Genomic DNA, 13,103 nt, shown 5'->3' with positions numbered 1-13,103 from the left:
ACAAGTTTAGAAGAAAACAGAAAATGCATAAGATTAACTAGACATCTCTGACAATAGTTATCTGCGTGACACACCCAAGGGAGAGAGCTAAGGGGCTTCAAGCCTCCACAAATCGAAAAAGAAAGTGAGGATGAAGGAAGTGAGAAAGAAGAAAGCTTTTAATGTGTTGACATGTCTCTATCTATTATTGTGGAAAGTGTGTGATCTTTGGAACACTGATTTTTAAAAAGACGTATGTGAAAGGACTTTTTACAACGTACATAATTATATATATATATATATATATATATATATATATATATATATATATATATATAAAGAAGCTTGAACAATCGATAATGTTCTAAGTTCTGTAACTTTTATTTGTTACATTTCTGGTAGCTACAACCATTCCCAAGAATCAATCAGATCACAGTGATGCAGTCTCTACTTCTCAAACTATCTATGCTCCATATAAGGATACAACTATACAGCTTTAATGTTGCTCTCTGACACTGACTAGTCCACACCTGTGGAATAACAGTCAGCACGTCTGGCCGCGAAACCAGGTGGCTCGGGTTCAAATCCCGGTCGGGGCAAGTTATCTGGTTGAGGTTTTTCTGGGGTTTTCCCTCAACCCAATAGGAGTAAATGCTGGGTAACTTTCGGACTCATTTCACCGGCATTATCACCTTCATATCATTCAGACGCTAAATAACCTAGATGTTGATATAGCGTCGTAAAATAACCAAAAAAAAAAATTACTATACTTAGCCCCCATGCCACACCATATTTCTGGCTGCGCCACTGTGTACAAATGTTATTTAACCAACTACAGTATGTAAGAAAGTGAGACTTTTGAATATTACCAAATATTATTTAAACTAGATTTTCTTGAAATTTTATTGTCAAAAGTTGTTGAAGTTCAATAATAGTGAAAAAAAAAAGACATTATCTACTGAATTTCGGTCAAAATATTTATATTTCTGGTTGTGGCACCGCACCCAATTATAGATAGACAAATATCCAACCTGTAGGGGCTACCGTATATACTGCTTCGTTATTAGATTGGCATGGAAAGAGATGCCTATCCGTTGGATTTGTCGTGACTAATTTTGGTTCTCTTGGTTATTTTATTATTCTTGCCCCCCCCCCCCCCAAACAGAGGGGAAATTTGCGTTCTAAAAGGAAATTGAAAGTGATGGGAAAGGAAAATTTTGTCGATAGGCTTTACCACAACTGATACCCGGTGAATCCCCGATCAACGTTGCTAATTTAAGAACTTTATCGTTAAATCTGGTGACTTGTTTTTCGGTACAATTTCTTTCAACTCTCTATTAAGTAGAGATTTAGCAACTTTTTCAGCACCTTGTAGCAAAACAAAAATGAAGCGTGCTCTATTGGTAATAAGGAATCCCCCAAAACAGAGGGGAAATTTGCATTCTAAAAGGAAATTGAAAGTGATAGGAAAGGAAAATTTTGTCGATAGGCTTTACCACAACTGATACCCGGTGAATCCCCGATCAACGTTGCCAATTTAAGAACTTTGTCGTTAAATCTGGTGACTTGTTTTTCGGTACAATTTCTTTCAACTCTCTATTAAGTAGAGATTTAGCAACTTTTTCAGCACCTTGTAGCAAAACAAAAATGAAGCGTGCTCTATTGGTAATAAGGAATCTAGCGACTTTAAAGGAAAAGGCTACTGTTTGAAAACTTTCCGTACAGTTCAGTTGGCAACAATCCTCAATTTTGCTTGTTGTGCTAGACGAGTACGGTATGTTACAATACGTTTCTCTATAAAACAGTACTATTATAGTATTTTGTATATTTTAATTTCAAAGTGCAGTAATCGAATGGGTGCTAAATACGAACAATAGCCTACAGAAATATTTATGTCATACCCCAATTTCAAAGGCTGGTTACGTCCAGTGGGAAAAGATTCAACAAGGGCTTATTGTGCATATTGAATGGCATTTTTTTAATACACGACTTAAAAAGGGCGTATTCAGACTCCAAAACATATCAAGCATTCTTACCCGTATCAGAATTTGAACGAAATCAACTTCTATTCCAAAGTGAGAAAGCAATTATAACTGCCTATGAATTTACGTTATTATTTTGTGCCATTTCTTTATGTCTTGTGAAATTCTTGAGAATCCCAATTCTGGTATACTGCATATAGTGGAAAGATATCAAGATTATGTGCATACACAACCTACATTTACACTTGTTATCTCTATGGTACGTTATGACCCATTGTGTCTTATTGTACATTCAAAATTAAAATTATTTGAAAAATTAATCATAGGCCTAAATCATTATAACTTATGACGCAACATCGATAATATGCAAAACAGAGGCTTAACGTTGATTTCAGCCTGGAAATTAAGACTTTTGAAATAGAACGTTTCGTATGACTACGATGGCATCAGTATATCTGAGTTTATTTCGCCTCAATATTACAAAAATTAGGCGAGTTGCGGCGCTTGCATTGGTTAAACTAGCGTTGAGTTTGTTCCGATGATTTCGAAAACACATCTTCAGCTGTCTCCTCTGCAATACCAACATAACTTTGTTGAAAGTTTCACGAGTTTGTGACAGGATAGGTTAGGTTAGGTTTGGTGTAGGCTTTTATTATGCCCTGCGAGTTTGTGACAGGTAGGTTAGGTTTGGTGTTGGCTTTTACTACGCACTACATATACGCTGAACAAGAGCTGGTGATTTTTTATGTTGTCAGCAATAAGTTAGCGTAATGGCGGGATTTCCCTTCTGAAATCATCGGAACGAATTCAGGGCTAGTTTCTCCTACAAATAAAGAAATGACAGGGGATTCTCTATAATAAAACTGCATGGAACATTTAAGTGTTGGTTTTTGTGTGATCATTGTATGAGTTTAGATGTTTATAGGTTATGATGTGAATGAAATAAATTAAATATTCGGTAATTCTCCAGAAGAACTACATCGAAGGAGGCATAACTACCATGGATGAATATATATATCCATGTATCTACCTTCTCCCCTCTACTTGTTACCAATATAACACGCGAGAGGTTCAGGACACATTAATCTAAGGAAACGGATTATTTGCCTACGTAGCCTAATTCGTCCTGGACCTCACGCATGTCATCTTGGTATTTAGTAGAAAGGAGATTGTCTCCTTTAGTGTAGTTCTTCTATAGAGTTACCAAAGATCCTCATGCATGTTGCCTTCTTCATTTACATGTTCTTCTCAAGCTCAGTATGCATTTTAAGGTCGGGATAGCCAAGTTCTATCCATTTCGATCTTTCAGTGTACAATCTCTTCATATCCATCATTGTCTTACGATGCTGAAGTCCTTAACAACCACATCCATTGCTTTCTTTTGTCCTGCCTCTTCTCGGGTTCTTTCTCTATGGCAGTCATCTTACTCGTATACTTGTCCTGAAGTATGACTTTTCGTACCATACAGCATGATCGGGAACTTGATTACATTGTATATCACGTTGACTGCCTTTGTGTTTTATGTACTTGTGAATACTTGTAGAGACACTGGTGATCTCTCTGGCAGTCAACATGATATCTACACTTTTCTTTTAACAGTGATGTCGGTTTTTCCTACAATAGGCTAGTATTGCTCATTTGGTAATAAGCTGAAACTGCTTTTTTAGTTCTGTTTAACAATGCTTGTTCAGTACTTCGAACATTACTTAGTATGGTACCGTCCATACCTGTGGAGTAACAGCGCGTCTGGCCACAAAACCAGGTGGCCCAGGTTTGATTCCTGGTTGGGGCAAGTTACCTGCTTGAGGTTTTTTCCGGGGTTTTCCCTCAACCCCATATGAGCAAATGCTGGGTAACTTCCAGTGCTGGACCCCGGACTCATTTCACTGGCATTATCACCTTCATCTCATTCAGACGCTAAATAACCTAAGATGTTGATAAAGTGTCGTAAAATAACCTAAAAAAATGTATGGTACCATAATGAGATACACAGAAGTTTCTACTTTCTCAAAAGGTCTTACATCACATACTGTGTAAAGTTCTTCTTCATGTCTTTCCTGTTTCGAAACCCACATCACTTTGCTTTTATCTGTATTCACTGTAATTCCCTTCTTGTTTGGTTCTTCATGTCATTCCACCACTGCTTACTGAAGTATGTTGCATTATTAAATTGGTTCTTTTACTTGTATCATGCTATGTTGTGGTTTGCATTATATGTATAGCCGAAACTTTTCACATGGGTGTGCCAAAGGTAATTCAACCCCCCTCCTCCTATCACCTTAACATTCCCATTGCATCAGTCCCACCATATGGTATATGAAAACAAGTGATTTCCAACCACAAGAAGTGTGACAGGGCACGATATAACACTACATATTATTTTATGCCATCCTAGCATTATAAACAGGTTGTTACTACATCCAATATCTTGCATAATCGGCTTATTATGGCATGCGTGCCAATAATAGCAATGACCTATTCACTATGACATAATACCGGAATGATTGGGTGGGGATGCCTGCAACTCATGTGACTATCTTGCTTACTGCTTCTACTCGCCTCGTAACAAGAAATAAAATGCAAGACAGAAGGTAATGTAGCATTTATTTTCAATCTTTAAAAATTTTGTATCACTTTTGTAATATCATATAAAACAGTTCTGTGGTTCTGGGAAACTATATTAACAAAATAAAGGGACATTTGTAACATAAAATTTGATACCTAAGGTATAACTAGAGTTTGTAATACCTAAGATCATCCATTTCTGTTTATTCAATGCCATGCAGTGGCGGCTCCTGTGTATTTCTTAAGAGGAGGAAAGAAGTTAACAGCACGAAATGACACCTTCTTGAATGAAACATGCTACAAATCAGCCTACATACATACATGTAAGAGCAGGTAGTGTTGGGGTTGGCCTTCCCTTCTGTATAGCAATAATCTGTTCTTGTAAACTGAGTTTCCTAAATTTTCCAAAATATATTATGTTTTCACTTCCATTCATTGTTGAATAATTGCACAAATTAACAATTGCAAGGAAATTCACCTCGCAGCATTTTTCGAGCACACTACAGCATCACTGTTTGGTATCCAGAAATGCATATAGAGTGTTAGTTGGGAGGCCGGAGGGGAAAAAAACCTTTGGGAAGGCCGAGACGTAGATGGGAAGATAATATTAAAATGGATTTGAGGGAGGTAGGATATGATGGTAGAGACTGGATTAATCTTGCACAGGATAGGGACCAACGGCGGGCTTATGTGAGGGCGGCAATGAACCTACGGGTTCCTTAAATGCCAATAAGTAGTAGTAGTACTACAGCATCACACGTGTTGGAAGAGATTATAGCTACTAACACGTAATCGGAACAGTTTTACGGAAATGGGAAATAATCTGAGGAAAGCGAGAACACTGCACCCACCCACGTGGTCTGTGTTGCCGCATGTACATTTTACAAGTTCAGTGTCACATGCTTTTGAAGAATGTCAGTTCTCGTAAAGTCATACTACCATTATTGTTCAAAGCTGCCGGTGGCCGATTAATTTTTTATGTTAAAAATAATGTAGTTTGGAGTACTTTCAGTGTCAAATATATTGTAGAAAACTGACAACTTGGCTGTTGCCCTGTCTAGTAGATAATGAACGGAAATGAATTTCAGGGGCCAAAAAGATCTGGGATACTAACGTAGAACTAACTACTTCCTCTTTGTTTATATAAACCCAAATTTGACTTTCAAATACCCTTGAAAGTTTCAAACCATGAATAGTAGCCTATATAAAGTGCAATGTATAATATTTTTGATTTATAATTTCAAAAAAAAAAAAGTTTATATGGTGTCTTTCATAGCTTTGCGTTAAAACTGTTTTTATTGTGCCTCCTCCTAGATGTGTTATAGTCTGGTTGAATGCAGCATCGTTAGATGGCAGCGGTAGCGAGCTTGCTGCATGACCAGTCGGTTTCTATTTCCCACCCATGCGCTGATTCAGAGGAGGATCTCCTCCCTCTCCTTTCATTTGCTTGCTTTAAAACTCTGCTTCTTTCTCTGGCCGCTAGTGCGCTGTTGTCTACGTGTGTTAACTGCAGTAAAGGAGGAATGGATTGGCTTTCCTCCACAGAAATAATCTCGCATCCTTCTCACAGTTTTCTAGCAGCATATGAGCGCGCATCATTTAAAACTCGTTCAATCGAGGTTTTCTTATAGCTGAGAACTTAAAAATTATCGAATCTTCCTCGAATTTCAAGGCACATATTTTATTTGGTATTTACTTTCATCATCATCATCATCCTCCTCCTTCACGAATTAGGCCTCTGTAGACCTGTTTTGGCCCCATCTAGCAGTCTTCTTAAAGGTCTTCCTGGTCGACGATGTCCTCTAGGTTTATATTGCATCATAATTTTTGGGATTCTTGAATTTTCCATTCTTCCTACATGATCTAGCCAATTGAATTTGTATCTGCTGATTTTTTCTTCTACTGACTCTACTTCTAATTGTTCTAAAATTTCATCATTCCTTTTTCGGTCTAAAAGAGTATATCCTGCTGTCCTCCTGAAAAATTTCATTTCCGTTGCTTTGATTCTGTTCATGTCATTTTTCTTTAATGACCAAATCTCGCTTCCGTATAAAAGGGAGGGTAATGCTAGTGTATTATATATTTTTATTCTTGTAGATTTTTGTACTAATTTAGCTTTTAATGTATTGTTTATTATTCCTAGAATTTGTGTAAATTTGGTAATTTTCTTGTCCACATCTTTTTCATTTTGATAAGATATTTCACAACCTAGATAATTGAAATTTTGCACTTGTTCGAGGCATTGGTTATTGTGTATTATCTTACTTCTGACTGGGTCTTGTCCTAAAAATGCCATTACTTTTGATTTTTGTGCTGAAATTTCCATCCCAAAATCGTTTAATATTTTATTTAATGTATACAATCCTCTTTGTAAATTATCCTCTGAATTGGAAATTATGACTTGATCATCGGCATAGAGTAAGGTATTTAATGTCAGAGCACTGGTTATTTTGATTCCTGATGTGTAGATTTGGTTCCATTTTAAAATAATTTCATTTATATAAATATTAAATAAAGTGGGTGATAGTGGACAACCTTGTCGAACTCCATTATTAACTAATTTTTCTTTCGGATATACAGTTATTTATTTTGACACTTATTTTGCTGTCTGTGTCAAAATAAATAACTGTATATCCGAAAGAAAATTAGTTATTTACTTTCAAAAGAAGAAAAATGTGAGGAGGATGTTCCTCCCATCCCTCCCCTGAGGAACCGCCACTGATGCCATGCACAACTAATCGATACAAACGTATGAAGACCTTGTCAGCTGTGGATGCTGAATTATTTTATAATTTATTTCCTTCGATTTATAATGCTAAGATGCCATAAAGTCTTGTATTCAACTCGTGGATATCTTATTATGACTCTCGTGAAAGCTGTCACATGAACGATAGTGATGCATGCATAAATAACTAATATCTTCATAGCAGACAGAATAGAGAAAATACAAGCTTATGCCATGATATAGAAGAATATTTGAAGGGTTCAGAGTCATAGTGGGCCAAGCACCATTTATTAAAAATGGAGAAAACCAAGGTTAAAATTAAGTGAATATTATAATTCAATGAAACATATAGAAAGTGCTATAAAGTATGCATATTAAAACTAAATTATATGTCAATCGTCATTAAACTATGGTATTCACTTAACTTTAACCCTTGCTTTCTCCGTTTTTAATAAATGGCGCTTGGCCCACTATGGCTCTGAACCCTTCATTTATATTAATGACAGTCTTATCAGGGTGTACACAGCTATGCCTATGGTTGCCACTAAGGATCAATAATATGTTTCAGGTTGCGTTAACACGCTCCCACTGAGGAACAAGATGTTCGTACAGAAATTGGTAATGGACAGTCTTCCCAAATAGGTGCCCACTTTAACGTCCTACGTTAGAAACAAAAATATCGGTACTGTAAAACTTGAAAAAAGGTAAGCACCATTGTTGCACACAACAAATGCCATGAAATCACTGTTGTCACGTAACTCAGGGTGAAGAATACACTTTGTTGGTTACATTGCATAGTGAATAATTTTGAGGGAAAAATTGTTCCGGGGCCGGGCATCGAACCCGGGACCTTTGGTTAAGCGTACCAACGCTCTACCAACTGAGCTACCCGGGAACTCTGCCAGACCCCGATCCAACTTTTCCCTCTATATCCACAGACCTCAAAGTGGGCTGACAAACCGTAAAGTCCACACCTGTGGAGTAACGGTCAGTGCGTCTGGCTGCGAAACCTGGTGGCCCGGGTTCGAATCCCGGTCGGGGCAAGTTAACTGGTTGAGGTTTTTTCCGGGGTTTTCCCTCAAACCAATATGAGCAAATGCCGGGTAGCTTTCGGTGCTGGACCCCGGACTCACTTCACCGGCATTATCACTTTCATTTCATTCAGACGCTAAATAACCTAGATGTTGATACAGCGTCGTAAAATAACCCAATAAAATAAAATAAAAAAAAAAACAAACCGTAAGCAACCAACATTGAGTGCACACTAACTCTGTGTGACTTAAATTGTGGTTTTCTGTTAACGAACAGTGACGTGTATTATGCAAATTAAACTTTCAGGTATAACTCCCTGTAAAGTTAATTTGAATAATTTTGAGGGAAAAATTGTTCCGGGGCCGGGCATCGAACCCAGGACCTTTGGTTAAACGTACCAAACTGACCAAACTGAGCTACCCGGGAACTCTGCTAGACCCCGATCCAACTTTTCCCTCTATATCCACAGACCTCAAAGTGGGCTGACAAACCATCAAGCAACCAACATTGAGTGCACACTAACTCTGTGTGACTTAAATTGTGGTTTTCTGTTAACGAACAGTGACGTGTATTATGCAAATTAAACTTCAGGTATAACTCCCTGTAAAGTTAATTTGAATAATTTTGAGGGAAAAATTGTTCCAGGGCCGGGCATCGAACCCGGGGCCTTTGGTTAAACGTACCAAACTGACCAAACTGAGCTACCCGGGAACTCTGCTAGACCCCGATCCAACTTTTCCCTCTATATCCACAGACCTCAAAGTGGGCTGACAAACCTTAAAGCAACCAACATTGAGCGCACACTAACTCTGTGTGACTTAAATTGTGGTTTTCTGTTAACGAACAGTGACGTGTATTATGCAAATTAAACTTTCAGGTATAACTCCCTGTAAAGTTAATTTGAATAATTTTGAGGGAAAAATTGTTCTGGGGCCGGGCATCGAACCCGGGACCTTTGGTTAAACGTACCAACGCTCTACCAACTGAGCTACCCAGGAACTCTGCCAGACCCCGATCCAACAATTTTTCCCTCAAAATTATTCAAATTAACTTTACAGGGAGTTATACCTGAAAGTTTAATTTGCATTGTACATTGCATAATGTTCGTCTGCTTCTCTGTTTTCCATGTATGGTGCATGTGCAACGAATATAATTATAACTTTTGAATGTGATTGTGGTCCACCACTGTGGTTCTGAGGTAGCGTACACACTACCAATTCTGTCTACAGGATTGAATGGTATCCATTGTCTTGTGATGTCTCTGCGGTGGCTGTGTCTAGTCTTGATTCAAAGACAGTACATCCTTGCCCTACAGCGTAGTGGTCTATAAGTCGCACTACAAGCGGAGACAAAACAGATAAAGAAAGGAAGAAAGTCAGTCAGTCATGGTGTATTTTCGAGAAAGCAAATATCGAGCCTCAAGTTAAAAAGAAGAGCCCCTCTGGACTACCTGTCACAGACCTCGGAGCTATCTGTCACTTAGCTAACCCCTCATCAAACACCCTCTAACTTTGTCACAAATGTTGGCATGCTAAATTTGTGCTTACTTGTATTCTAGTTTGATCATGTCACAAAAAAATCCGCGTGGTGCTTTCACAGGCTAAAGTTATGCATGCCTGTATTCAAGTTTGACTAGTTGGGAGAGGGGGGGGGGGGAAGTCATAATTAATAAACATATTAGATTACCCAGGTGACCACAAAAGTATTTGCCATTTTCTTCCATTCTCACTTGTTTATTAAACTGAGAAAACGATTAATACTTTTTTTTGGTTATTTGATAGCAAAACTAATTTTCGAAAAGCACCAACTCTCTAAGTCTGCCTATTGCTCAATATGCTCTGTCTCTGTGGCAGCCTGTTAATACAGGGAGCTGTTATCTTTTAGATAAATAAATAATATAATAATACTGCTGTTTCTTGTATAACAATGTAATTCTTAAAACCTAGTTAAAAGTACTATAGGCTACACTCCAATATTATTATAGGTAAGTGTTTTTGCAAATCTAGTCTTTCAGGTAATGCGCCCTGTAAAGCAGATTTGAATAATTTCAAGGGAAAAATTGTTCCGGGGCCAGGTATCAATCCCGGGACCTCTGTTTCATTCTGTTTTCACTAATAACTGAGCTTTAACATTTACTGACTCCTTTAGACTTGTTTGCATTCACTAGACAATGTTAAAGAGAGCTTATGCAACCCACGAACATCATTATTATTATTATCACTATCATTATTATTATCAGAGCAGATTTTCGGTCCTAATACTGATTATTAGGTGTACGTTAATTGCAGGGAAGTCATTGAACTCATTGTTACACTTCCTCTGTTTGCCAAGGGACGCGATGTCTTGTTGCTCTGTAGAACCGAATATCCGCTGTCTGATTATTATTATTATTATTATTATTATTATTATTATTATTATTATTATTATTATTATTATTATTCACGAGAACAAAACATTAAAATGTTAAATGGAAAATTTATGTATTGATGAATTAAAAAAATAAAACAAAAATTTGCAGGGAGAGGGCTCAAGATATTTCTAGAGAGGGCTCAGCCCCCTGCTCGATCTGGTTACGATCCTGAACTAAGAATACTTGGCTCAACAAATAAAAAATGAAATATTTATAGTGGCAATGGAAAATTGTTATTTTTAGGTATGTAGTGCTTATAATTTCCCCTTCTTTTGTAGTAAAGGTGTAAGAGAACTAATACGTGATGTTTTTCTAATTATTCCACTGGTCTTGCAAAAAAAAAAAAAAAAAAAAAAAAAATCAGACTTTTACTGAAAAATTGAGCGACATATTTTGTTTTAAAATTGCACATTTTTCAAAATATTTTTGTTAATAACACAGAAACTAATTGATTCATAGAAATGAAACTTCACCACATCATTATCTATCACACCGTGATCATGTGTATAAAAAATCAAGGACGTAGCTTGAAAAATGTAAGAAAGTAGAAATTCCACCCATCACCCTACTTAAAATGTATCAATTTACGTTTTCGTAAAATTTTATTGACGTAAAAATACAAAACATAATAGAGTTACAAACAGCATTCTTGTCTCAGTTCTTGATTCACTTTCAAGGATTTTTGCAATGAAAATTTAATATTTAAATCTTGTTTTTCAGATTTTCACAATGGATCAGTTGCTCCCCGAGTCTCTTGATACCTCAGAAGGAGTTTCCTCAACAGTTATGGAAGTGACAGATGCTCTAGATGATGTAGTTTTGGATGATACACACACATTGATTAAAGGAATCAGGTCACTGAAATGCCCATTCAGTCCAATGGAAGAGCAAAATATAGAGGATGAAACAGAAGAGAAAAAAGACAGTCCTTGGTACACATTTAATAAAAAAAAATCCTGTTCCATGTTGCTATAATTATGTCTATATAAAGGATTTTAAAACACTTTTTGTTGTAGAACAAATGGACTGCAGTGTAATGGGTTCAGACTGTTAATTTAATACTGCAGTGAGTGTTTTTCCTTTTCATTTTGTGTTTTTTGTGTACTTTTGGGTCGAATGAATACCTATAACATTAATAATTTGTTTATTAAATTCATTAATTAATTTTCAAATAACTAATCACCTCAATCTTGTCGTTAAGCTCTCCCAATTAATAACATGAAACCTTGTGGTACTGAGACAAAATATGGCAGTCCATATGTTCTAAAACAAAAGGTGTTTTAAAAAAAATGTTATCTGTCCAATCCCAAAGTTAATCGGTATAATTTAAAGACACCCTGTATATCACACAGTGAGCCAAATTTATAACATTACTGTTATGAGCTTGCTACTGGTTTCTATTCGGTTGATTTTTTTTATTTTAGTAGGTTATTTTACGACGCTTTATCAATATCTTAGGTTATTTAGCATCTGAATGAGACGAAGGTGATAATGCCAGTGAAATGAGTCCGAGGTCTAGCACCGAAAGTTGCCCAGCATTTGCTCATATTGGTTGAGGGAAAACCCCGGAAAAAACCTCAACCAGGTAACTTGCCCCAACCGGGAATCGAACCCGGGCCACCTGATTTCGCGGCTAGACGCGCTAACCGTTACTCCACAGGTGTATTCGGTTGATGTTTAAGTTCGTAATATTTTTGTATCATCACAACACTTAGTTGTTAGGATATTGTTCGTCATTTGTCATTTCGAGTGTTATGCTTGTAAATACGGCTTGAATTTTGCGGATTTGAAGAAAGTTTGTTCTATTTCTAGGCTAAAAAAGCTGGAGTGTCAAGTGAGAGGGAGGGGATACTTCCGAAATACCTCTATTTCAGTTTAATTGAGGAGCAAAGGCAGTGGAGGTGGCTCGAAATATTTGTACCATGTATGGTGAGAATGCCATCGGAGAAAGCACTGCAAGAAAATGGTTGTGTCGTTTTAACACACAACCCCCCTGTATAAAAGTTAATGTCCATTCACAGAAGATTATGTTATATGTCTGGTGAGATAAAGAAGGTGTCATGTACTGAATTGTTTCGCAGGAATGTAACCGTAACTTCTGAAATTTACTGCCAACAACTCAAGCACCTTGTGGCCGCAATTGAAGAAAAACGACCGGGAAGACTGGATCAAGTGCTGCTGCAACATAATAACACATGCCTGCACTCCGGTAACATGACGAACGCAGCTATCCAAGAGTTTGGTTAGGAAGTGATTCCACAGCCCCCATATTCTCCCAATCTCAGCCCTCAGATTTCCAAGTTTTCTGCTTTCTATCCAAAAATCTTCAAGGGAACTCCTTTGATAATGGAGATAATTTACAAACTTGGCTTGACGACTTCTTTAACTCCAAACCAGCAGATTTCTTCAG

The 13,103-nt window shown here is 37.1% G+C and overlaps 1 protein-coding gene across 3 annotated transcripts in view; it reads left to right on the top strand.

Moving 5' to 3' along the window:
- The first annotated feature begins 1,595 nt into the window (after nt 1–1,595).
- LOC138694291 (uncharacterized) overlaps nt 1,596–13,103 on the top strand; it is a 44,472-nt gene continuing 32,964 nt past the window's right edge. The window contains exons 1-4 of one of the 3 annotated variants that reach the window (XM_069817851.1): nt 1,596–1,753; nt 7,820–7,955; nt 10,802–10,936; nt 11,414–11,625. In XM_069817851.1, the coding sequence (XP_069673952.1) occupies nt 11,423–11,625 (203 nt within the window). In that variant the 5' untranslated portion in view covers nt 1,596–1,753; nt 7,820–7,955; nt 10,802–10,936; nt 11,414–11,422. Of the gene's footprint in view, nt 1,754–1,807; nt 2,221–7,819; nt 7,956–10,801; nt 10,937–11,413; nt 11,626–13,103 lie in introns of those variants that run through there. The other 2 variants (XM_069817832.1, XM_069817842.1) reach the window with 2 other exon arrangements.

The sequence above is a fragment of the Periplaneta americana genome, chromosome 1 (assembly GCF_040183065.1).
Source record: "Periplaneta americana isolate PAMFEO1 chromosome 1, P.americana_PAMFEO1_priV1, whole genome shotgun sequence".
Classification (NCBI taxonomy): domain Eukaryota; kingdom Metazoa; phylum Arthropoda; class Insecta; order Blattodea; family Blattidae; genus Periplaneta; species Periplaneta americana.
This window is presented reverse-complemented; position numbering and strand designations above follow the sequence as displayed.